General features: G+C 39.7%; 2 protein-coding genes across 5 annotated transcripts; both read right to left on the minus strand.

Moving 5' to 3' along the window:
• Nucleotides 1-994: 994 nt before the first annotated feature.
• Nucleotides 995-6688, minus strand: klhl40b (kelch-like family member 40b). Its single transcript, XM_088321857.1, has 6 exons — nucleotides 5501-6688; nucleotides 4252-4412; nucleotides 4077-4184; nucleotides 2619-2804; nucleotides 2402-2551; nucleotides 995-1121 (listed from the first exon to the last, which is right to left on the minus strand). The coding sequence occupies exons 1-6, from the start codon at nucleotides 6602-6604 to the stop codon at nucleotides 1010-1012; spliced, it is 1821 nt and encodes a 606-aa protein (XP_088177983.1). The 5' UTR covers nucleotides 6605-6688; the 3' UTR covers nucleotides 995-1009.
• Nucleotides 4297-26280, minus strand: hhatlb (hedgehog acyltransferase like, b). Of its 4 annotated transcripts, XM_088321859.1 has the most exons (13): nucleotides 26106-26280; nucleotides 22583-22742; nucleotides 22445-22512; nucleotides 17130-17243; nucleotides 16876-17070; nucleotides 14310-14519; nucleotides 12939-13110; nucleotides 12720-12864; nucleotides 9924-9959; nucleotides 9632-9833; nucleotides 9406-9547; nucleotides 8678-8919; nucleotides 4297-4412 (listed from the first exon to the last, which is right to left on the minus strand). In XM_088321859.1, exons 2-12 carry the CDS (start codon nucleotides 22686-22688, stop codon nucleotides 8717-8719), a joined length of 1593 nt encoding a protein of 530 aa, XP_088177985.1. In that variant the 5' UTR covers nucleotides 22689-22742; nucleotides 26106-26280; the 3' UTR covers nucleotides 4297-4412; nucleotides 8678-8716. The 4 variants fall into 4 exon arrangements, with proteins under 4 accessions (XP_088177985.1, XP_088177986.1, XP_088177987.1 ...); XM_088321858.1 differs by lacking the exon at nucleotides 4297-4412 and having other exon boundaries at nucleotides 7725-8919; nucleotides 26106-26279; XM_088321861.1 differs by lacking the exons at nucleotides 4297-4412; nucleotides 26106-26280 and having other exon boundaries at nucleotides 7724-8919; nucleotides 22583-22738.
• Nucleotides 26281-26487: the final 207 nt, after the last annotated feature.

The following is a 26487-nucleotide window of genomic DNA, read 5'->3' on the forward strand; positions in this document are numbered from 1 at the left end:
GCTTACTTTGCACAAGAAGGCTTACTAGCCGCTTCTAGCAATCTTAACAAAAATTTTACAAATATTAGAGGAGACATACTCTTTTATATGAGATACATTGCTAAAATATAGCATAGAGGTGCTAATAAGAATCAAGGGTATATTTTACCCTGTTTTGGTGTTATGTGAGTTTGTGTACTGTCTGTAAAAAAACAACAACATTAAAGAGAGTTAATGTTGCAAAATGAGTTTTGTCTTTTTTGGTGTTAAGTATTTTTTGGAATCGAAAAAATGGATACATAGGATGTTGGGGCCAGAACGGACACAGGACCCAATTGCGTCTACTAGGCGCGGGGAAGCAGGTCGCTCTGTACGCGGAAGTGGATCTTCCGTGGCGAGCAATGGCGGTGTTGGGAACGGAAAACGGGTCAGTAGCCGGGACAAGAGAGCAAAAACATGGTCGGGGTCGGAAGCGAGTCGTAAGCCAGGAAAGGAGAGTAGACGTGGTCAGGGACAAAGAGGTCGAAAGCCGGGACGGGAGAGTAGACGTGGTCAGGATCAAAAACTGGTCGAAGCCGGGGGACACACGGGAGCAAAAACAGGTGGGAGTCAGGGTCGAAAAAAGGCTTGCCTAGTGTTAACTGAGGTTGCAGACGGACTGACAAAAGGGGACAGATAGAAGTGGGTTTAAACAGGGACAGAGAGCCAATCAGAGTCCGAGGCAGTTGGCGGCAAAGGAGCGGGCACAGGTGATTCACATCAGTAATCATGACATAGGATTCATGTTTAAAAGGACTTCAAATGTATTTTTAATTCGTAAAGATTATATTCTGTATTTGTTTGAATAGGTGTTGGAAAATATATATAAAATACACACAAAGTGGCAGAATGAAAAGAACTACATGTTTGAGTAAGGGGAAATCAGAAAAATAAACTATAAATGCCTTACTCCTAATAAACATTTTTAAGTAAAAACACTTTTTTAAAGTCATACTTCCTCTAAACCTTTTTTTTTTTTTTTTTTTTTTTTTTACATTTTAGTGAGTCTCAGCGTATTGAGCCGTACTCCCAAAATTGTTGCCCCCGAAGCGTACTGGATCTCCCTCAGGATGCCCATCCACTTCTTCTCTGCCTCATTATACCTACAATAAACAAAAACAAAATTAAGAATGAAGTATTTTACCACCATTTTTGCATTTTAACTGACATGAATATCAACAAACTTTAAATACTGTCTTTTTGATGCATATTAAAGAAGGCAAAAACATAAGTCGCACTGCAGTATAAGTCGTGTTATGGGGGAAATTGATTGCATTTCCTTGTTTATCGCTGTAGCAGAGTAGGTTTTTCTTCAAACATAGCAGCTCTTTTTTTCCGATCTGTCAACCAAAAAAGTGAACAGCACTCGTACAACTGTGATCCATTATCCCTGATCACATACAGCCGAAGCGGGGACCGTGAATGCGCACGTTTGACGGGCCTGCCGGCTTTTTTTTGCTACTTCTGTATTTCCACCTAAAATGAACTGCACGCGATCCGTTATCTCCAAACTCGTATTGCTGCGAAAAGGACTGGCAAAAGACACTTTTGAACCCGCTTAAAATTAAATGCTCGGTTGTGGTTGCAATTCATTATCCTCGGTCAACTAATGTTGAAAGCAAGGGGCTGGCAGAGCGGATTCGGCCGTTATCCATTATCCCTGGTCAATAATTGCTGAGAGTGGGGGCCAATAGAGAAAACATTTGTCATGCTCTTTCATTCCGCCTGAAAAGAAATGCACTGTTTAACGCGATCCATTATCCTCAGTTTACTATTCCTGAGAAAGTCAATTGGTGTCTCATACCTATATCAGGGATCACCGATGTGGTACTAGGAACGCCTTAGTACCCTATGAACCTGTTCCTATGATGATTCATTGTGATTTTCTAGGAAATGTTATTTCTAACTGCCATGATGTTTTAGGGGTTGACCGAACTTGTTTATTCCCTTCTTATACAACCTGGTAATAAAAGAGTAAACACATAGTAACGACACCTAAGTAGCCCTAGCACAGGTTCTGATCATTCGTCATTGTGATTGTCTAGGAAATGTGATATCTAACTGTCATGATGTTTTAGGGGTTTACTGAATCTGTTTGGTCCCTTCTTATACAACCTGCTAATAACAGAGCAAAAACATAGTAACCGCACCTGACTAGCTCAAGCACCGGTTCTGATAGTATGTTATTGGAATTTTCTAGGAAATGTGATATCTAACTGTCATGAAGTTTTAAGGGTTGACCAAACCTGTTTTTACCCTTTACCTTATACAACCTTGTAATAATAAAGTAAAAACATAGTAACTACACCGGAGCAGCCAGAGCACCGGTTATGATAATGGGTCATTGGGATTTTCTCTGAGATTTGATTTTTAATCGACCCACCTCCAGATGTCATTCATCTCTTTTGGAATGATGTCTTCGCTGTCCTCTAACGGCATCATGGCGAAACCTCCCACGGCAAAGAGAAAGCCGCCCACGGAAACTAAATTCAAGGAGCTTCGTTCTTGGGGGAACGGTGCAAAATCCGACCACCTGTATACAGTTCACAGATGCTCATCAGTAACTCTCAGTTTTTCATATACGCATCCGAAGAGCTCACTTATTGGTGGTGATGTCGTAAACCTCCACGGAATCGGTGAGGCCCGAGTCCGTGACTCCGGCCGCCACGTAGATTTTGTTATGGTGAATTGTGGCCCCGAATAAGGAGCGTGCCGTTTTCATGGGGGCCAACTCCTTCCATTCGAATTTTCTGGCGTCGTACGCGTACATCTTGTTCAGGCAGTTCCTTTTGCATAAAGTAATAATAATAGAATTAAAGATGAAGATAATATTTTAGGAAAAACAAAGTTTCAGGGTAGAACGTTATATTCTAAAATCTTTACCTTTAAAAAATAAACAAAAATGTTCAATACATCATTTTTGTAGTTTACTTTTTCTAGGAAAATGAAATTAATGTTTTTAAAATGTAATGTTTTGCATATAGAAATGTTACATATTTTTAAATTTTAAAAAAAATCCCTCTCAAGACTATTCTATTAAAGAAAAAAAGGTTTGTGGCATTTTGGGATAAAATTGAAATCAATAATTTAATATGTAATGTTTAAAATATATATTTTGTTTATATATCTTTATTAAATTAAAAGGCAAATACATAGTTTTTGAATTTCTAAAGAAATCAAAATGTTCCTTTCTGAATTTTTTTGTCAAATTAAAAATAATGCACTTATTAATTTTTGCAAATACATAAAATATATATTTATAATAAATGTTATTTTTTTTTATTAAAAGTACTACACATTTATATACATATACAGTATATATTTTTTAAGAAAGTCGAAATTTGCCATCATACAGGATTTTGCAATTTTCAACTTTAGGAGAATAATACATTTAAACATGTATAGTTTAAAATGTAACCATTTCTGTTTAAAACATCGAAAATATGAAATAATCTAATTTAGGAAAAAAAAATCAAATTATGATTTTTTTTTAATTAAAATCTATAATAACAAAATAATAATTACAGATAAAAAATGATTCTTAATTCAGTTTACGATTAATTTTGAAATACTGATGTAAACACATAATTAAAAAATATAAATTCTGGTGTATATATACATTTATACATAATTTAAAAGGACCGATACATATGTAAATTAAGAAAAATATTTAAAATAAAGAAAAACATTCTGGTGTTAGTTTGACTACATTGGAATTGTTTGTTTTGATTTTATCTTAATAATTAGAACAATATTCAAAATTAAATTTAAAAAGATTAAGATAAGTATATTTTTAAAAATACTGTTAAAACGGGGATTTTTTTAAATGTATTTGTCAAAATAAAAATGACTGTTTATAACCTTCTCATTGCTATACTTTCTATGTTTTGCAACTCATTTGATTCATATAAAAAATTGTGACTTCTCATTGAAAACACAAAATTGTATGGGTGACCCCAAACTTTTGAACACTTGTGTATATCATATATTATCTATAAACACAAAATATATAGAATATAATTCAAAATATGATACCTTTCTACTTTGCCCCTACTTACTTGTCATCCCCCTTTCCTCCGATCACGTAAACGGTATCATGAGACGATACTGTTGAATGTCCGTAGACCGCATACGGAAGCGGGTCCGACTCGCCCCATTTGAAAGACCTAAAAATCAAAAACATCACGTGAGTTTTCGCTTATTAAGAAACTTATTTCCGAAACATTCGCTTACTGTCTGTCGTAGACCATAACGGAATTCAACGTTTGCTCCTGGTCCTTCACCTCCCTTCCTCCCATCACGAAAATGGAGTTCTCGGCCTCTCCCAGACCAAATAGGAAGCGGGGAGACGGTAGGGGTGGCATCCCCAGCCAATCGGCGCTCACCGGGTCATACTTGAATTGGAACATTAGGGATTAGAGTCCTGTATTTTGCGTATGTCACCTGTATACCTATCTTAATTAAATAACATTATAAATAAATATACTGTACATGACGGGGAAAAATGACTATTGATTTATCTTTAGTGTAATGTGATTTGAAATAAGTGATCCAGTGGAGTAGCAGGTAAATGCAGGGGGCGAGGCTTCCAACTGCGAGGGTTGACGTACCCTTAGTAAATTTTGTTGCTTTAATTGGCTCTTTTTTACTCTTGATCATTTTCTCGATTGCTTATGGTCATACTCCTTAGCCATGGTAACGGGTAATTTCATAATGGTTCCATGGTTATCATGTTTTTGCTCCTCCCCATCATAGCGAGTCTTGCGCCCGTGGCAAAATAATGCACTACAAAAGAATTGAATTGCACTTTACAAAGCTCACAAGCTTCTGAACTGAATGAAAATATAGGCATTGTGGGACGTAGTTCAGCCAGTAGCTGAATGGCATTTTCATGATTTTGTGCCGCAAACCAATAGCAGACCACAATTTCATAGGACAACGACCCATACCAGACAGGTAATTTAAAGAAGTAACACTCACAAGCTTTGTTTCCGTGGTTATTAAATTTTTGCTTCTAATTTAAGCATCCCCAAAAATCTTGGGACCCATACCTCAGCAGTTTATTACATGAGATTGTGAACTGAATGAAGAAAAAGGCATTGTGGGAGGTAGTTGGGTCAATAGCAGAGCGAGAATTTGCTATGACACAAACCAATAGCAAACCACCATTTTGTATGACCAATAGCAGGCAGTCAGAGACACAAGCACAAGCTTTGTTTCTATGGTTATCAGGTTTGATTGTGAACAGAATGAAAAGAAGGGCATTGTTGGAGTTATATGACATCGACCTATAGCAAACAGGAATCTTAGAAGCGCTACATAACTCTACAAATGCACAAACAGCAAAGTTTTAGGCTCGCAAAATAATTTATTGTTGATGTTATTTATTTTATACCATAAAAAAACGTAACCTACACTGTAAAGTGAAAATGTATAGGGGGAGGTTGCCATATCCGGGGGGGGTCTTTTATACCATGCTCACCTGTAGGAAGTAAGAACAGAGTGGATCCTCCTTGTTCTGCTCGTCGATGAACAACCCCCCGGCCACGAAAATCTGGTTCTCCTTGGTGACCAGGCTGACGTGGTTTTTGGGAACTTGGGTGGAGACTGAGGCCATAAAACAATCGTTTCCCATCGGATCGTAGGCCACCGCCCCCCCGTCGCCCACCATCAGGATCAGCTCTCGGACAAACATCCCAAATCGCAGGTTGTCATTCAGGATACTCGGAAGGAGATTTTCTTCTTCTTCCTTGTCTCCTTCATTGTCTTCCATCTTCTTCTTTGGTTTTATCTGAGGCATCTTCCCTGCCTGAGCATCCTTGACTAACTCGAGCTTCTTCTGTAATTCTGGATTTTTGGAAATCAATTTGTTCTTCTCTACCTTTTCCCTTAAATAATCCTCCCCCAGCAGACGTAAACGAACGCAGTCCAACAAACCAGGCAATTCTTTCTCCCGTTCCGCAGAGTCTCGCGCCACCCAGTTCATCAAAGCTTCAAAAACCACTTCCTCCGAGTCCACGTCCAGGTTGTCGTTAACTAAGATAGCCGCCAGCTCGTTGGGCTGCAACTGCAGGAATTCTTCATCTCTGGAGATAAGCCTGAAACGCTCACAGGCAAAATTCCGCGCAGAAACTGCCAATCTGGGGCAGTCCAGCATCAAACCCAGTCTGAAAACCGCCAGGCAGTTGCTCAGACTCAATCGTTTTTGGAGAAAAGATACGCAGACGGTAAAAATGGACGGTATCTGGTACATGTTGGCCACGGCAAAGATGTCCTGGACATTCTGCTCTGAGACATTGATCTTGGAGGTGTACAAATACTTAAGGATCAACTCCATGACTCCTGGTTCCACATCCTCCAGGACAACCTCGCGTTTTTTGCTTTCGTCCACGTCGGATAGAAAAAGACTGCGGAAGAAGGAGCTGCAGGCGCAAAGGACCAAGCGGTGGCAGGGGAACTCCTTGTCCTTTATTTTGAGGACACAATCCACCAGTTTGTCGTTCTCCAAAAGGTCGAAAAGTCCGTCCTGTAGAAGCGTCTGCTGGTAGACCCGGGGCTCGTCCAAGGGGTTCACCGGTAGCGCCATTCTTCCAGGCCGGGGGGGCAGTTATGGGTGAATATCCTTTTGGAAGGGGGTATTCAAATCCAAAAGGGTTGTTCCTCACCAGGGAAGAGTCTCTCAGCTGTCCCCACCTTTCAACTGAGCTTCAACTGGTAGGCTATTTATATTGGGCAATGGGCTTCATTCTGGGACATGACTCATGTCACATGACATACTCACCCCAACCCTGAAACGGACCCTAAGCCCTCCCCACTTTGTGCCAGCTGACGCATGGCTTAATTGCCCCTGAAATAGACGATACCAACTAGACTGTTTTCCTCTCGAATAAACAATGACGTGCAGTTAGAGTAGGCAGGGAAGCCTGTGCGTCACCTGTCATCATGGAAATATACTCTTAGAAATATACTAAATGGTTATATTTATTCAGTAAATGAACATATTTCTCATTTAACTGTGCTGAAAAGATACAGAGTGAGGCATGCAATTCTCTTGACTCATGGCAATAGTGAGACAGGATTCTGATTTGGTACACACCTCCGGCCCAAACAATATTATCAGTGATAATATTAGCCAGCTAACTAAGACAAGTCAGCCAGTAATTGACCATTCTTCAGTCATCTAAACAGTGATGTGCGATCAGGGTAGGCAGAGGCTTCACCTGTCATCATGGGAATATACAATTAAAATCTTTATAAAATAATTAGATGTATTCAGTGTTAAAGTTATACGTCTAACTTAAAAAAAAAATTTAAACGACTGAGATCCCTTGGTTATCGCGGTTAATGAGTACCACAACCACCCGCAAAAAGTGAAAATCCGTGAAGTAGCATCACATATTCATAAAAGCCCCCAATGGTCAAACTTACCTCGAGATGATGTCCTTACTGACTGAAAGTATACCACTATAACAAAATAACAACTGCACATCTACAAACACAGAATTGCAGTTAAATCAATGTTTTTATTGTCATTATACAAAAGTACAATGAAATTGGACGGTTTCTCCTTTTTGTGTTGTAGAAAGCAGCTGTCTAGCTACACGCTAGCATCAGGTAACCTCGACTTAACCAGGTCTAAGCGACGTTAAAAATGCAACCATCCCGCGCTTTCCCACGAGTTGTAGCTCCAGGTCATCTGTTTAAAGGTGAAATACAGGCTCGGTAGGGGTGTTAAGAGTTTAAAGCCTAGCTGAAGCAAAAAGCCAGAACTAAAGCCTTGCTATTGCCTTCTCTCGCGAGGCTGCCTGAGTCACTTCCCGGATTTAATTGATGAATTTCTTTTCAATGTAGCTAGTCGCTAAAAGCTAGCTGTCGCCCTTCTTCCCAGATGGTTTTTGGTGGACACATTCAAACCAACTTGTGTACCTACCCAGCTGTTAGGCTGGTGTATGCTGTCAGTCAATCACAGTTGTGCACACAGTCATGCCTAGCCAACACATTGTGTGCTTTCTGCTCGCCATGCAACGCAATGCCTGATACGTTGATGTCAAGGACAATAAAGACAATTGATTTTAAAATCCACAAAGCGATGAATTAGCGAGAAACGAAGCAGGACGTGGCGAGTCGTCTCTGTACCAGAATTTTCACATTGTGAATATTAACACAATTGGTATTTAACACATTACTGAGTAGAGCAGATGCTTCGTGGCTGAGGGTGAATGTGAAACCAAAGAATCTGATTTGTGGCACACCTCAGCCCAAACAATAGCATCGATGAAATTATTAGCAAGCTAACAACAAGTCAAGCCATCCAGTCATTTTTCCCCCGCCATTGTATGGAATCTTGTTGTATTTATCATAAAGGAACAGTGTAAAGACTTTATTCATTAAGGTAAGTTTTTTTGTTTTGTTTTTTTGCTCTGCCAATCAAATGATAAATGAGATGTATCTTTCTTAAATTATAAATTTCTCTCTCAATGGAAACAGATGATACTGAGTATACTCTTGTCCTCTGAAGAAATCTGAAACTACTTGATAGTTCCATGTCACGGCATGACGCATCTTTATTTTCATAGTACTACAACGTATTTATTCATTCATAGAAGCAGCTATCATTCACTTTCATTTATTTGTTTTCATGACACCTCAGAAACGTCACCTTAGTCATCCGGAAAATCATGACTGCATGCATCATCAGCTACTCTGATTTTTTCTTGCTGGGGTCGGTGTCCGTTTGAGAGGCAGCTGGCCCCGCCGGTGTTGGCGGAGACGCTCCTTCTGCAGTCTCTGGCGGAAGCGGATCTGGATCATCGATGAGCGCTTGTTTCCTTTCCTGCTCCTTGATCACTTGAATCAGGCAGTAAGTCACAAACATAACCACAACGGTGGTGATCGGAAAACCTGCCGGGACACAAACATACGTCTGGAGTTGGTTCCTAATAGTGTTAAGTAGCCCTTCGGGATATAGGGTGTGCTTGCCGTAAGACGTTAGTTATCCCTTTACGGTGTCAAATAAGAGGTTTTAAACCTTTCTTTGCCGCATTCTTCCCAATATGACATTGAATAAATACTGTGCATGCCCTTGTTAGATTAAGCCTCTCAGATATAAGAAGACTTGAGCTGCCCCGCTAGGATGCTGTGATTTGTCCTTGCTTAGCGCCTTACTATCTTAAAGCACTTTTGCGCACATTATCCAGTTTGAACCAGCAAAGACCATTGGGTCGCACATTGGCGAGGCTGAGTTATTTTTTTTTTATCTGGAGTACTGGGGGTTCAAACACATTGCAAAAGTTTCTGTTTCCCGATAAGGCAATTTCCCATTGCAATCCCCACCTCAGAACACATCAACGTTTTATGCTCAATACCGACTCCAGTCTATGTACAAACCTCTGAGAAGTAGACGTTTGGCGACCAACTTGGCAAAATCCAAACTGTTGAGGAGGAGGGTGTTGTACAGCACGATGCTCCAGAAGTTGAAGGTGCAGACTAAGGCTCGGATCCGACGAGACATTGCCTCCGTGATTGTATTCTTGAAGGAGCAAAAGTCAAGAAGACACAAAGTTAATTTATTGTCCGTTACTGAAAACTTGCAACAAAATCCAGACTCGCATACCTCAAATGATGCGAAGGGCTCCATAGAGAAGAACTTGGCGGCCCAAAGCTCGCAGTTGAGTCCAAACCAATTGAAGAAGGCCCAGACCAGGACCACTTTGCAGGGTCCCAACCAGAGGACGGTGACGGCGTAGGTGCACGCCGTGGCCAGAAGTTCCGCCAGCACTTCGTTGTGCTTGCCGCCCAGGCGATCATATACGTACCTTTTTCCCCACAGGAAAAACGAAACGGGATCAGCACCCAGACCACCTGGATTTTGACCGACTATCTTAAGCGTGGGTCGACCTACTCACTTGCACAACCAGTCGTTGATGCCTCGATCAAAGTGCCTAAGAGAGCGAATTAGAACTCTCTTTATTGTCATTAAACAGAATGTAGTGAACATTGTTTACAAGGAGACTAGACATTGCACTGAGGGATAAAAGACTATTAAAAAAAAAGATAAAAAAGAATATAAGGATAGTTAGGCAAGTATTTAAGGTAACGCTTGTAAACTGGCTTGAGTTGTAAGCGCATCAGAAAATAGTGCAATGAAAATTGTGCAATGTATTTTTTTCAGAGTCGAGTGTATTGTTTAGGGTGGTGATGCCCCTGGGAAAGAAACAGTGCCTCAGCCTGTTTGTCCTTGTTTTCAAAAGACCGTGCTAAAGCGATATGGAGCTTTATGGTAATAGCAGTATTGTTCCCTATAATTTCTGAGCACTTGCTTTCAGTAAAATGACAATAAACAGTGACATCTAGACCTTTTTTTCCAATTAGGCACCGAACGTGAATCCTGCAGATATGTTCCATGACAATCCACTAACACGGATATCGAGAAATCAATTTACAAAGTTGACAATTTGAGCTCATATCCCCTAGATCTGTGACATCACCGGGTGACAACAAGAACTCAAAACAATGGCGGGCCCAGTTGAAAAACAGAGGGCTATTGCAGTAGTAAGCAAATGCAATGCCGTGTCCCAGCTGGTTTAGCCCCCATTAACTCACTGTGTGTTAGTTTGGCCAAGTGGCCCTATTTTGACTGCCCGATTTGTTGTAACATTAATGCACCATCCTGCAATAAAATGCCAATGCATTCGCCACAAAAACTACCAAAATTTGGCTAAAAACACTAAAATCCTTTTTGACCAACATATAAACCAATGGGGTGACTGGCTTGCTAGAGTGCTGGTGGTTTTCAAATGACGTCACAACTCAGGAAGTCAAAGACGAGATAATCTGTCTTCATAATGCATTATCTTGGAAAATAATTGGAATATACCAATGAAATATATACAGTATAGATAATATGCAAAACACCTGTACTATTTTGTCATATATTGTAGGTTTTAGAATTTTCCATCTGTTTCCTCAAGTTGCGTGCCGGTTTAGAAAATTGCCCAATTTTATCTTTGCAATAAAACATGCCATAGGTTCAGTGTCTTTACTTTCTTCATATCGGTAGGTGGCAGCAGATAACTGTTTTACATGCTAAATTTCTGCTCATCATGTAGTGCGGGATATTTAATACCTATTTTTGTTTGATGAAGCTGTTAACAAAAAAATGTGAATGATTGTTTTGTTATTTTACTCAAAAAAAAGAGAAAAAAACAGAAAAGACTCAGGATGTAGCAAAATATGTTTTTGTTCTACAGGCAGATGGTTAAAAGAAGCAGGTTTTATGCAAGATTTTCACTTTCTAGAAAAAAAGAAAAAATATATTTAAAAATCATTGAAGAATGTAGTAAAATCTCAAAATGACAGCCAAATTATTATACTGTCAATTTGGGCAACTTTAAAGGGACACTGTGTAATATTTAAACAATAGGTTTCACTGCATTGTTTAAAGCACAGCTGTCACCAAATTGGGCCCGCTAAGGGATTGAATCCGGCCCGCGAGACAACACTCAGAGAAGCGCAAGAGAAAAACAAGCTGCAGGTTGAAATATGTCAAATTGATGTTGCCAAAGCCAGGTGCTTCGAACAAAGACACTGTACTTGTATTTCTTTCTCTCTCTCTCTCTCTTTTCCTCCCCTTTTCTCCCTGTCTCTGTCTCTTTCACTCTCTGTGTCTCTCTTTTTCTCTTCCTTTGTTGCTCTTTGTTTCTTTCTCTCTCTGTGTCTTTTTAACTTATTTTTCCTTTTTTCCTTTTCTCTCTTTTCTCCTCTCTTCCTACCCTTCGCGCTTTCTTTTCTCTCCTTCTGTCTTTCTATTTCTCTTTGGATTGCTTTCTTCCTCTCCCTTTCTTTTTCCCCTCTCACGACTTTTTATCTCTTTTGTTTCTCACGCTCTCTCCCTCCCTCTCTTTTTCTTTCTTTGTCCTGCCCACACTCCTTTTCCCTCCCTCTCTCTCTTATCTTTTTATCTCTCTTTTTCTTTCTCTTTAATCTACTAGTCCGGCCCCCGACAGAATGTTTGTTCTATTGTGTGGCCCCCAAGTTAAAATGAGTTTGACACCCCTGGTTTAAAGCAACTGAAAAGCATAAGAAAGAATACAAACTACGGAGATTCAAAGTGACCAAAAGGTGGCATTTTCTTATGCCCAGCCTTTCACATGGTTTTCTGTTTGGGGGTAACCTTTACAGAAAGAAGGCAATTGTGTCAGCTCCTTCTAGATGAGTCTCATGTTGTGTAAAATGAATACAAATTTATTGACTTGAGAGTATTTTAAAAAATGCACATTTACAGAGGAGTTCATGCATTTTTGCATATTATTCAAATCAATATTGTTTTTTAATGAAGTATGTTGTTTTTTTACCACTAGCACGCTCTTAAATATAAACACTATCCCTTTGAGAAAAAAAAAAATTAAAATGTTTTTTTTACGGACAGTGTGACTCCAGATTTTTAAAATGAAAATAAGTGTGCCTTGGCTCCAAAAAAGTTGGGAAACACAGTTTTAGGGACCTGTAACACCTGCTAGGTCACACAGGTGGTGGTTAGGGTAAAATAAGTCCTTAATAAAGTCTGCTAGAGTAGCACAAAACGGCAATGTCCTGGCTGGGCAGAAAGTGGCCCACGATTTTCTGGGCTGTGTTGATGACACTCAAGGGTTCTTCTGGAACAATTAACAAAGTAAAAGGTAAATCAAGGTCCTGGAACTCACGTTTCAGCGAAAACGTAAAGCGTGGTGATGCATTTGGGCGGCTTGGGCGGGTCCAGGTGGTCTAGCCTGGCCACGGTGTTGATGACCCCGAACATGACTGCAGCTTTTACCCAATCGTAGAGAAGATTGAAGTAAGCCACGCCGACTGCAAACAAACCAGTGTTAAAATTTCCAAACTAGCCCACCAGAGTTTATGATTTTTTTTCCGTATAGACCGACCCAGGGCCCAGTCGGAGAGGTGCCTGAGCAGCTTGAGGTCTCCTGGGATGGTGAGGACGTAGAGGAAGTGGAAGAGGAGGTCCACGACCAGGATGATGGCCAGGTAGATGACGGCCTTAGTGTTGATGTTCCACATCTCACTCTCTTTCCGGCTAATGTCGGGGTTGTTGGCCTGCAGGGGGCAGCACAAACAAAGCGTTATGTTCCTTCATAAGTTATCTATGTGAAAAAAAATCAATAAAATCATATTACACAAAATGAATCAGGTCTGTTAATCCTGTTTTCTTCTTTCTTATTTTGATTATTATTGCGCTCTGTTGGTTTTTTGACATAATTGTCACTACAGTATTGGCTAATTTTGTTGCTGATCTTTGATTTTAACACCCCTTAAGGCTGATCTTTTTTTTTTTTGTATTATTTTTGTAAAATTGTATATTTTTTTCTAATTAGTTGTAGCGAGTGTGGCTTTCAAAATTCACATAATTGTCATTTTCATATTCCAAAAATATTTTATTTTTTCCCCCCAAAATATACAAATTAACTTTTATTTTTTTTTATACGGTTTTCAAAATCTTAATTTTGATTACATGTTTAAAAAATGCCTTCATTTGATAATTCTTTTTCTAATAATACTTACAATACATATTTGCTTTTTTCTAAAATTCTTTATTCACATAAAAATGTTTGGCTTTTGAAAATGTAATAATTTTTTTTTCATTTGTAAAAAAAATACTTTCTTTTTTTGTCCTTAATACTACTTGAAATATTAATAAATATATTTTAGACTGCACAGTAGCTGGGTGATTAGAGCCCCACGGTGCGGTGGTCCAGGATTCAAGTCCAGTGACCGGCCTCCCCGTGCAGGGTTTACATGTTCTCTCTGTGCCTGGGCAAATTTCCTTCAAGCACTCAGACTTCCTCCCACATTCCAAAGACATGCATGACAGGCTGATTGGTGACTCCAAATCGTCCCTAGTAGGTATAATAAGTATGTAAATGATTGTAGGTCTCCCTGTGCCCTGCAACTGGCTGGCAACCAGTTAAGGGTGTTCCCTTCCCACTGCCTGAAGTTAGCTGGGAAGGGCTCCATCTCCCGCACGACCCTAGTTAGGATAAGCGACGTGGAAAATTGGTCAAAATAAATGTTTATATATGTACAAATTTCACCACTTATTTCATCCTTGCACAATGTTAGGTATGTTTTCCATGTCGTTACACATGGAGGTGGACATAATGTAATGGCCGGTGAGCACATGCACTATAATGCGCAAGTACCGCAGCTGGCGAGTCAGAAATAGCCGTGCGCGCACTTTATTGGAAGGTGTGATAAAACAGAGAGTGTGGACTCAGATTACGCCAGTTGAAACAGACCTGCACGTAGAACTTGTCAAAGGTCATGATGGGCCCGAAGTAGAAGAAAGGCAGGTAGAAGTTGTACTTGAGCAGCTCCAGGATGCTAAAGTTGCCTTCCTTGCGCTCACAGTTCTCCAGAGCGAAACTGATGCAGCGCATGACGGTGAAACCGCAGCCGCTGTAGAAAAGGACGCGGCGCAGCTCAAAATCACCACCAACCACAGCGTCCTACAAAATCGTGGGGAAGATATCGGTCAAGTTCGGGAATTTTAAAATGAAAAGTAGAGCCCGTTTCAATGGTCAATATACAGAAAATGATGACAAGATGAACGAAAAATCTGTATACAGTCGATCCCCCGAGTTACGACGTCCCCAGCTTAAAATGTTTTTCAGTCCCTCGTAACAGCATTTCCCCCACACCGTACGACATCAACAACCAAATCATTTGCGTGTCCAAAAACAAAGAAAATTAACATTTTGCAGTGTGTATGACTAGAACTCTGTTATTGGTTTGTGTCACAGCTTCATGTAGATGCCGATATGCTATTGGTTGAACTACCTCCCACAATGCCCTTCTCTTCCTTTGTTCAGTTCAGAATCTTGCGTTTACTAAAGGCTTAGATAGTTTTTTCGCACTGTTTTTATTATCCTAAGACACCCACCTACTAACTCCACTCGACCAGCTCAAGTCACATCACACCAAAGGTAAATACAATGTCATTTTTCTTTAACATGTATATTTCTAATGTTATTTAATAATACACACATATATTACATATAAATAGTACTTTAGCTTGGCCTTTTGGCTGAGAGTAAGTGTCCCGGCTCCTAGGCTTTGTAGCGTATTATGAATTGACCGATAACGGATAATGGATAATGAATAACGAAGATAGAACAATAACCCTTAAAAACCCCAAAACCCCACTCCACGCATCGGCCCGGTATTGCAGTACCTCCGGGAACGGTGCATTCGCAATGATCGCAGCAAGGCTGTAGGGCTAGGACCTTAGCTTGGCCTTTTGGCTGAGAGTAAGTGTCCCGGCTCCTAGGCTTTGTAGCGTATTATGAACTGACCGATAACGGATAATGGATAATGAATAACGAAGATAGATCAATAACACTTAAAAACCCCAAAACCCCCCCAATAAATATTATGTATGTACGCGTTTCATGGTTTTACTTTGGGTATTGGGGATTTGGAATGCATTAGCTAAGTTTCTATTCCCTGCCATACGTCAATTTGACCTTGCACTCCCCACTTCAGAACATTTTGGTTGAAAGTACAATTTTAGGTTAAGTTCCAAGAGAGGGTCAATAAAATGACAAAACTGCAGGCCTACTTGAAATGGACAAGTGACGTAAATTTAAGTATTTAAAATAAGATACAATTCTTCTGAACACATTTTTGTTGAACTGTGTATCCTCTCAAAATTGACTTTTTACCTTTTGAAATCACATCTCCAATTGAAAAAAAAGTATTTTTTTTTCCCCTTCAAAACTTAAAAATCTTACCGCACAACAATTTATTATTTCAAATGATCAAAGATAATAAATTAAATTGAATATTTTTGAAAATTGTACTTTATTCTGATAAAAATATGACTTTGAAGGATGTAGACTTCAAACATTTTTAAAAGTGTGTGTAGACGAGCAGTAATTGATTTAACAAAAATAATAATTCATTTGATTCAGAAGCGCCTTTCAGGACACCCATGTTTTCTATACACAGAATAAAGGACATTTATGTCAAAGATAAAAAATAAATAGATAAAGAAAATTAAAAACAAATACAGTCAAAAACGGATAGGATTGGATAGGATTTGGATAGAGTAGTCTGAAAAGGTGAGTTTTAAATGATTTAAATTTTATCCAAAATTGTTGTTACAATACACTATTCATTTCATTGCACTAATGCTGTAAATATTTTTAGCTGTTTATTCTGACAGTCTTTTAACTCTTTACACTCATTAAATGTTTACCCTGGAGTGACATTTCTTATCTCGTTGCATATAAGGTTTCACAACGTTGATGGTAATCACAATAGTGATGATTCATCCATCCTTCCATCCATTATCTGCACCGCTTATCCTCAGTGGGGTCACGGGGGTTCTGGAGCCCATCCCAGCTATCTTCAGGCATTGGGCAGGGGACACCCTGAACTGGTTGCCAGCTAGTCGCAGGGCACACAGGGACAGATAACTCACTTGCTCATTCACACCTAAGGACAATTTGGACCGGCCAATTAACCTAACATGCATATTTTTGGAATGTGGGAGGAAACCTACGCAAGCACGGGGAGACCATGCAAACTCCACACCGGAAGGTTCGATCTCATGACCTCAGAACTGTGTCGCACATGCGCTTACCGCTGCGCCGCCGTGCTGCAGTGACGATTCAATTCAATTAAAAAAAAAAAAGTCATATTTCCCTTCATTCATTTCACTTCAAGATGTTTCTAATGAAGAAAAACAAACAAATATGTAGTCCTGTTCAGTGCCTTTGACTCATACTGTATAGACGTCAAAACTACATTTTTCATTTATGTAGGCCGGTAGTGAAAAATTCAATCAGGTGATCTTCTTACCTGCCAGGACACGAAAGGCTGGCACTTGAACGTCGCAAGCGTGCAAAAACCAGTGACGAAACACAACCATCGGATCTTCACCAAAGAGATGCTGTAGAGCAGAATGCAGTGTGACAGGATCAGGGTTATGTAGGTCCAACCCATAGTGGTCCACACCGCCACCATCCCGTACCCCATGTATGCCAGCGACCTGTGCTGTAGAACCACAACAATATCATCACATGCTAACTGCTAAGCAACTTGATTTTTTTTACCTGGGGAGCCAGCATAGAGCAGAGTTTGGCGAAAAGCACGTGCCCGGACAAAGCGAACACGATGTGGGATCGGAAGGTCCAGATCCACATGCCCCATTCGGTGTCGGCCGTGTCCTGACAGGACCAAAAAACATCATTTGCACTCCAGGTTCATGCGTGTATAACACCCTTTTTGAAATCAAAGAAAGAACTCAAAGTTTGGGTGGTCTTACACACGAGGTTTTAGCATTTTACCGTGTTTTTTCTACGATTGATCAGTCGAAAAATATCGCTGACCACAATTGCAAAACATCTGATGCAAAGGCAATTAAACCTAGGTCGTGTTGGTGAGAGCGCCGTATCCTAACACTAAACCACCAGTGATACAGATACCATACGAAAAGGTATTAGATTGTAGCAAGTTATTCACGTAGCCACAGCTGCCCTTTAGCATCTACAGTCCCCTTTGTAACTAAAAATGTGATAATGAGATAAAATGTAAGTGTGAATGCATGGGTGAATGAGTGAATTAATAAAGCATCCTCAATAAAGCGTCTTTGATAATCCAATAAAACGCTGTATAAATTTAAAGAATTAGAATTGTTAAAAAGTATAGAAGTAAAATGGGTTTTAATGGAAACTAACTCGTCATTGCTCGTGCAAAACAATATAATAACAAAATAGGCTTGTAACTAACATGCCTAAATGCCTAAATTAACTAGGTAGTATTGTCACACGCCACTGACAGTCAATGCAGAGGTCCAGCTCATCTCTGAAGAGCAGGATGACACATTACCCAGAAAAACAATGGCGACCAAACGATGAATGAGCTGTATCTGAGTCAGATCCAGAAACCAGTGCAATCTGTTATATGTATGGGAGCAAACCCCTACCCAAAAAGGCCTAGAAAGAGATGGCCGCCGCCAGGCTCTACTTGCCCAAGACGTATAAATGTTCATGTTAATTTTATTTCCATTTGTTAATTGAGCGTAAAAATGGTAAAAGTAAGAAGAGGCCTGCTTGTAGTAGAATATAATTTATTATCAAGGCAAAATGTGAAATATAAAACAAAATTAACACTCGTTTTTGGTATTGTGAATAAAAAGAATGTGGTAATAAGTTACATTTGAATGCCTTTTCATATGTCATCTATAAAACCGGTGTTCAATTGTTAGGATTCAGCGCTCTCAATGCCGGAAAGATAAATATATGCAAAAGTATGATGAAGAAAACAACTCTTGGTGCATCTGGGGATGAATCAGTGGTGCAAAAAAAAGAGATGGAACATGGCGGCGCATGGATACATGCTTGCGGCTCGTTGTCCAGCTAATCTTCTATTTATTGCCGTTCTCTTGTCTTTTTTGCTTTCACTTTTGGACACATGTGTGGCCAAAAACACTTACAGTAGGGACGAACTTATTCGGTTGGGTGGGCGTCTAAATTTCGACTTTTCGGGCACTTTTTATAACGCCTATGATATACCGAGCGAACTTCAAAGAGACCCGGCATCCTTGTGGACAGCTATTCCTCTTAATAAACGACGGCGGCGGCCCCGTAAAGAAAGGAAACAGAAACGTGGTTGCCGTGCAGGTAGATGTGTGAAGCGTGTGAAGTCCAAGCAGCAAGATGGACGCGAGGATGGACGCGAGGATGTAACTAATTCCACCATTCATTCCTCGCCGGACAACCGACGCTTTAAACTCAGCGCCCACGAACGGCCACAACGCCGGGAGCTTTTGAAGATCTCGACAAAGACTACAAAGAGTTCAGCTAAGTCAAATGATTCAGCAAAGCTGAAATTTGGTCTGTTAAATATTAGATCGCTTGCTCCAAAAGCTTTACTTGTTGATAACATTATTCGTGATTATAAACTTAACTGTATGGGTCTTTGTGAAACGTGGTTACGCCCGGATGAGCACTTAGCGCTAAATTATGCCTCTCCCCCAGACTACGAGAGTAGTCATATAGCACGCACGCTGAAAAGGGGTGGTGGTGTTGCGCTAATCTCTGAAAAATCGCTCAAATTTAATACACGTACCTCTAATAATTACAAAACGTTTGAGGCTCTTGTGATGCGGTCCCCTCAATTGTCAATTGATGTAATAACTATCTATCGTGCACCTGGGCCATACACAACTTTCTTAGACGAATTTGCTGAACTTTTGTCTGAACTAGTAACCTATGCAGACAAAATTATAATTATGGGAGACTTTAACATTCATATGAACTCCCCACACAGTTCACTTACTATTGCGTTTAGTTCTCTAATTGATGCATTTGGTTTTACTCAACTGGTTGACTTACCAACCCATAAAAATGGGAACACGCTAGACTTGATTCTGACTCGAGGAGTTTTAACCTCAAACATTATGGTGCTACCGTGTACTACTGTTATCTCTGATCATTATTTAGTGACATTTGAGGTGCTAACTAAATGTAGAGTTAATAAAGCTGAGGGATTTAGCGGACGCAATATAAGCACTGGCACAGTTTCTGAGCTCTTTGAACTCCTTCCTGGAGCAGTTGCGTCCTTTCCTAAATACAATGGCTCGATTGACTCACTCATGAATGACTTCAATACCACCCTGACTAGTGTGCTGGATTCAATAGCGCCCATAAAACTAAAATCACGTCCTAAAAGACGCACACCTTGGTTTACTGATGAAACTAGAACCCTTAAAAAAGAATGCAGGAAATGGGAGAGAAAATGGCGCGCTACCAAGCTTGAGGTTTTCCATCAAACCTGGTGTGACAGCTTGTTAAAGTATAAAGCGGCCCTTGCCTCTGCAAAATCGGCCTACCTTTCGAAGGTGATTGCGTCTCAAAAGAACAACCCCAAAGCCCTTTTTGACACTGTAGCATCGCTTACAAGGCAACAGCCTATCGCAGACAGTTCGACACACTCTGCTCAGGACTTAATGGTCTTCTTCACTAAGAAGATTCAATGCATACAGGAAGAAATTGCAAAAGATATTGTTAGTACCACACGTATTAAAGGACTGAAATTTACAGATGCACGACAGGGTGGCTGCCCTGGGAAAATGGCCGGTTTTAGTGAACTGTCACTTGATGATCTCAAACAAGTGGTGAATGCGGCCAAACCGACAACTTGCCAGTTCGACCCGCTCCCAGGTTCACTTATTAAAAGTCTTTTTAGCGTCCTTGGGCCTTCAGTTCTAAATATTATAAATACATCACTCTCCTCAGGTGTAGTTCCAGCAGCTTTTAAGTCCGCCGTTATTAAACCCACACTGAAACGACCCAACCTTGATCCAGAAATATTAAGTAATTACAGACCTGTGTCAAACCTACCTTTCCTCTCTAAAGTACTCGAAAGAGTAGTGGCACAGCAGCTGAATGCTTTCATATCGGAGAATAACCTTTTTGAATCCATGCAATCAGGATTCAGGGCTAACCACTCTACTGAGACAGCTCTGATCAAGGTAACAAATGATCTCCTAATGTCAATGGATTCTGGCGCTTCATCACTTTTGCTGCTGCTGGATCTTAGTGCTGCTTTTGACACAGTGCGCCACAATATCCTACTAGAACGGTTGGAAAAATGGATTGGTCTCTCAGGAGCTGTCCTCTCGTGGTTCAAATCCTACCTCTCAGATAGGACACACTGTGTTAAATATGGTGAAACGACATCTGAGCCCTTTAATGTTACCTGCGGTGTTCCGCAGGGTTCAGTGCTCGGCCCCCTACTTTTCAACATTTACATGCTTCCATTAGGTGATATTATTCGCAAGTACAATATCAGCTTCCATTGCTATGCAGACGACACTCAACTATATCTTCCGTTGGAGGAATCTTCCACACTAAACTGTGGAAATTTGGAGGCCTGTCTCACTGAGATAAAAGAGTGGATGTCACTCAATTTCTTGCGTCTTAACTCTGAAAAGACTGAAATGTTAGTCATTGGTCCTTCTAAATGCCGGGACTTATTCTCAAAAACTGCTGTGAACATTGACAAATGTCACATCACACAGAGTGACTCAGTTAAAAATTTAGGTGTCATATTTGACCCTGATCTATCCTTTGAGATGCATGTAAAGCAAATTACTAGAACTGCCTTCTTCCATCTTCGCAACATTGCTAAAATCCGTTCAATACTGTCTCAGTCTGATGCGGAAACAATAATTCATGCATTTGTTACCTCCCGTCTCGATTACTGCAATGCACTACTCTCCGGTCTCCCGAAGTCCAGAATCAAGTCTCTTCAGCTAGTACAAAATGCCGCAGCGAGGCTCTTAACCAGGACAAAAAAGTACGATCACATAACACCAATTTTGGCTAACCTGCATTGGCTCCCAGTTAGCCAAAGATGTGACTTCAAAGTTCTCTTAGTATTGTACAAAATCATACATGGACTTGCTCCCTCTTATCTTTCAGATCTGATCTGCCACTATGTCCCGGTCCGAAGCCTACGATCTGAGAGTGCTGGTCTTCTGATGATCCCGAGAGCAAAGAAGTCTTCTGCTGGTTCGAGAGCGTTCTCCATCCGGGCACCGGTGCTGTGGAACGCTCTTCCCCCTGAGATTCGATCTGCAACCTCAGTGGAAATGTTTAAATCTAAACTTAAAACTCACTTCTACTCCATTGCATACGAATAACCTACTCCTCTTGTCGGTTGAAAATAGTTTGTGTAATATAGTGTAACAATCTGTGAAGCCCTTTGAGACTCTTCGTGATTTAGGGCTATACAAATAAAAATGACTTGACTTGACTTGACTTGAATCAGACTTTGAAGGACATGGAATAAATACTTTGTAAATGTTATGTTGCTATTGTCTTCATTGTCAATAAATCATTTTAACCATGGCCGCACATATTCAACAACGTCTGTGACTTACAATTCTTAAAATAGAATTTATTATCATTGTTAGATGTGAAATAGCATCTCTGGTACCCTGAATAAAAATGGTGTTACGATGAGATAAAATCAAATGCCTTTTTGTATGTTATTTACACAATTGGTGGTCCAGTGGATAGGATTCAGCGGTCTCACCTCTGGCAAGTCTTCCGGAAGGACATAAATAGACGCAAAAAAGCATGAGGGGAAAAAAATAATTTGGTGTATCGGATGATGAATCAGATTTTAAAGGACATTAACTAAATAGATTGTAAATGTTATGTTTACGGTGTCAACAAATGGTTTTAATCACACCTGCCCATATTTATGCATTTTCATTACGTGTTATGCTTAAACTGAGCTAAGAAAAAACACGAAATTTTACATTTTTAATCAAAAATAAGGGATGTGCATTATAAACGAGTGCATGCTATACATGAATATGGTATGGTTCTTGAAGAACTTCTAATTGCTCACTTACCATTTTCCTGCCAAAGATGTACCATCCTGGTTTAACACTAGATCTAAATGTTCTTCTGTTTGTATTCGCTTAAAAGAGAAACAAAAATTAGAACATGTTGAAAAAAAACATCAATGAATGCTTTTTCATGGTACTCACATGAAGACGCTTCAAAGACCCAACAGGTAGACCAGAAAAGCGCCAAGGCCAGTACGGTGTTGTAGAAGTAAAGCTCATATTTGGGAAGTGCGGCTTTAATCCCCATGGTGACACACACACATATATATATACACACACACACACACACACACACCAGGACCTCCGGCAAAAAACAAAAAAAACAACAACTGAACACACAAAAGCGTTTTAACATCCCCAAAACTGGTTTTACCTGAGTCACGTCAAAGCACTAACAGCGTTTAAGCACTACTTGTTTCTGAATGCATGAAGCCACGCCCTCTTTGCAAGATAAACGAAATAAGAAGCCGAATCCCAATATTTTTGTTTTATGCACATGAAAAAGTTTTCTAGTTCCTAATTTATGGACGCTCAGTTTTTGCACCACAATAATAGTAACACCGAGAAGTACAGTAGACCCCCAGGATACAGCATCCACTACAATATTTTCACTCTATGGGTGGTGTAAGATGTTTTTTGCCACTATTTTTACAGCATTGTCCTCAAATTGGGCAAAAATATGGACGGAAAATGTTATTCGGCATACACAACATGAAAACTATCCCCAAAAATATTAAATACAGGGAAAGTGTATACAATGACAGGTATGGAAATCAGTTTTCAATATTAGCATTGAAATTATATACACAAAAAAGGGAATATATCTAAATGTTTTTTTTTTCTTCTGCAAGTAAGATAGCGATAGATTAAAGGGAAAATTTAAATTTTGAAAATAGTGTCTATTTTAAAAAAGTTTAATTTTCCCCTCTCAAGGCGATCCGACATAGTTTCAATATAGTTTTGGGAAATTATGTTGATGAAAAGTATTTTAACTGCATTCTTGCCTTGTATATTCGAGAAAGAACATACATAGTCTGCACACATTTTTCAGATAATGCATTTAAAGGTGGGGTAGTCGTTCGAGGGATCCTCCCCAAGCTGAGGTTTTTGAGTTTTTCCCTGCCCTCATGTAGGTTTTAGATCAGGGGATAGTGTAATATCAGTATGTAGTCTTTTTGTGATTAAGGGCTACACTAACTTGACTTGACTATACGACATTAACTACAAATTATTATATGTACCTAAAAACTTTGCAGTGTCTGTAAGAGTTATGTCTCTAAGATTCAGCTTTGCTATTGGTCAACATTACATAAAATGCTGGTCTGGTATTGGTTTGCGTCACAGCTTCATAAAAATCAGAACATGCTAACTCCCAAAATGTCTTTTTCTCTCTTTGTTCTGGACAAAATCTTGTAAAGAGAGTTTTGTATTGCTAACTTTGTATTTTTTGTACTGTATCCATGGGTCCCAAGACTTGCAACGATGCAAAAAGGGGGAGTAAAAACGCGAAAGGCTGCCAAATAACACACACTGGAGAAATGACCAAGTCATTCGGCAGGTTTTAGATCAGGGAATGGTGTCATAATAAAAACCTCAACACGAGGAAGATGAAGAAACTTGAGAAGGGACTGCATAATACACAAAGAGGTAAGTATTAGTTTCAGGAGCGAGCAGCAGCAAGTCAACTGCAGGAGAGAGAGTGGGAAAGGTGAGAGGAGAGAGAGTGGGAAAGGTGAGATGGCACAACATTCATTTGGACAGGTAACTTAAAATTAGTTTTACCTGGTATTTTGTTTGTTTGTTTGTACATGATTCAATTGTTTGTTTGTTTGTACATGATTCAAATTGAATCTTTTCTTCCGGCGCCGTCACGAATGGCAGCCACTCCAGCAGCTCCCGTGTTATTTTTGATTGTTCTCGATTGTTCTCAGCTCAGGGATGCTGCTGGAAATGTGAATTTCCCTTCGGGGATGAACAAAGTATCTATCTATCTATCTATCTATCAAATATTGAAAATTATAACCCGGAAGAATATCTTAACATTTGGAAAAAAAATCGTGGTCTTATACAAAGTTATTACTTAAAAAAATGCAATATTGATTTATTCCTTTGGATGACACTCTTGGTTTAAAGATGCGCTGGAAATGTATTGTACTATACTATTAGCTGAACTCCTTCCCACAATGCTTTTTGCTCTCTTTGTTCGGTTAAAAATAATTGTATTTTTTAAAGACTTTAGTGCTATACAAAACTTATTTTCTTGTATTCATTCGCTATGGGACCAAGAGTTGCGGTGATGCTAAAGGGAGAAGCAAAAACCTGATACCGATGGAAAGAAAGCTACCAATAGCTACCCTTGCTAAGTTGCTGCACGGCCGTGACTAATCGATGATCGGGACTAAAATAAGAAAAATCATTCCTAGCAAGTGGAAATTCTTAAATCAGTTTCAAATCAGCCGTCAAAGTCTTTTCTCACCTATGCATCCACCCACTACTTCACTTGACCATCTTAAGTGACGTCACACCTTAGTTTGATACATTTCATTTTTCCTTTACACTCATATTCATCCATCCATCCATCCATTATCTGCACCGCTTATCTTCAGTAGGGTCGCAGGTGTGCTGGAGCCTATCCCAGCTGTCTTCGGGCAGTGGGCAGGGGACACCCTGAACTGGTTGCCAGCCAGTCGCAGGGCACACGGAGACAGACAATTCGCTCGCTCATTCACACCGAGGGACAATTTGAACCGGCCAATTAACCTGACATGCATGTTTTTGGAATGTGGGAGGAAACCGGAGTGCGCGGAGGAAACCCACGCAAGCACGAGGAGAACATGCAAACTCCACACAGGAGGTTCGATCTGATGACCTCAGAACTGTGCCACACACGCGCTAACCACGTGCTGCCCTCATATTCATTAACAAGGTAATTAAATAATATACAAGTATATAAACACATAAGTAATATTTAACATCTACTATTTTGTTATTTTAATGTTTTTATCTGTGTACCAGGGGTTTGGAACACATTAGCTACACATTATTGTAGGTTTCTATCATCAGCTTTATGGCATTTTTGCTATGTAATCCCACCATCAGATGGGATTAATGTCGTATCACGGGGGGTGTACTGTACTATCCCATATTTCTAATATTTTGCACAAAAATACTAGTGTTATTCCGCTTTGCTATACATCACTCTAAATATATATATATATTTGTTTATAAATGCATCAATATAATTGACTCTCAGTCAAACTGAAAATTTGGGGGAGGAAATTCCTGATGATTGATACAACTCAACCATTTATAGTATTGAAGTAGTGTTATTTATTTTTCAAACACACAATTGACTGATTACAGGTGTGATGACACCTGTGAAGCTCATCATCTAATTAGCTTTTTCCAGGTGCGTTTTTAAAAAAATGAGCCAATAAAACAGATTTTTAAAATTGACGTAGTTTTTTATATTTAAATTTTCACTACCTTGATTTTGGAATAGGCGGCATTTATACTGATAACATAGTCACCAAGTGAATCTTATTTCATTATTGTTATTACTCTGAGAAGATATACAAGTATTTGAGTCCTATGCATGCCTGGAAATAGCAACGAGTTCATGCACTTTACGTTGTCCTCCGCAAGCACCTGTTGTCGTACTGACCTTGAATGCAGCAGAAGTCGCGTCTAAGAAAGAAACTTTCCCATCCGTTTTTAATATTCAGTTTTTAAATATATTTTTGTTATTGTTTTTTGGGGGGGTTATAGGGCTGCCAGTCCCTCGGACTCCCTGAGAGGGGAGTTGCCAGCAGTTAAAAGATGGATTGTTGTATTTCTATTTTGCTGACAAAAGGGGGCGGGGCCAGCTACTGGGCGTGGCTAATTGCCCCATGGGGTATATTAATATCTGTTTATACTGCGTCTGCATAGTGCAGATAAAGAATATTTACAGTAAAATATTCTTGATATATGATGCCATATAAAGGATATTTGTCTATTTTTGTAAGCTCCATGCAAAACATTTGCATTATTTCAAAATGTAGGAC

This window comes from Urocampus carinirostris, chromosome 18 (assembly GCF_059441175.1).
Source record: "Urocampus carinirostris isolate Australia breed hairy pipefish chromosome 18, RoL_Ucar_1.0, whole genome shotgun sequence".
NCBI classification, from domain to species: domain Eukaryota; kingdom Metazoa; phylum Chordata; class Actinopteri; order Syngnathiformes; family Syngnathidae; genus Urocampus; species Urocampus carinirostris.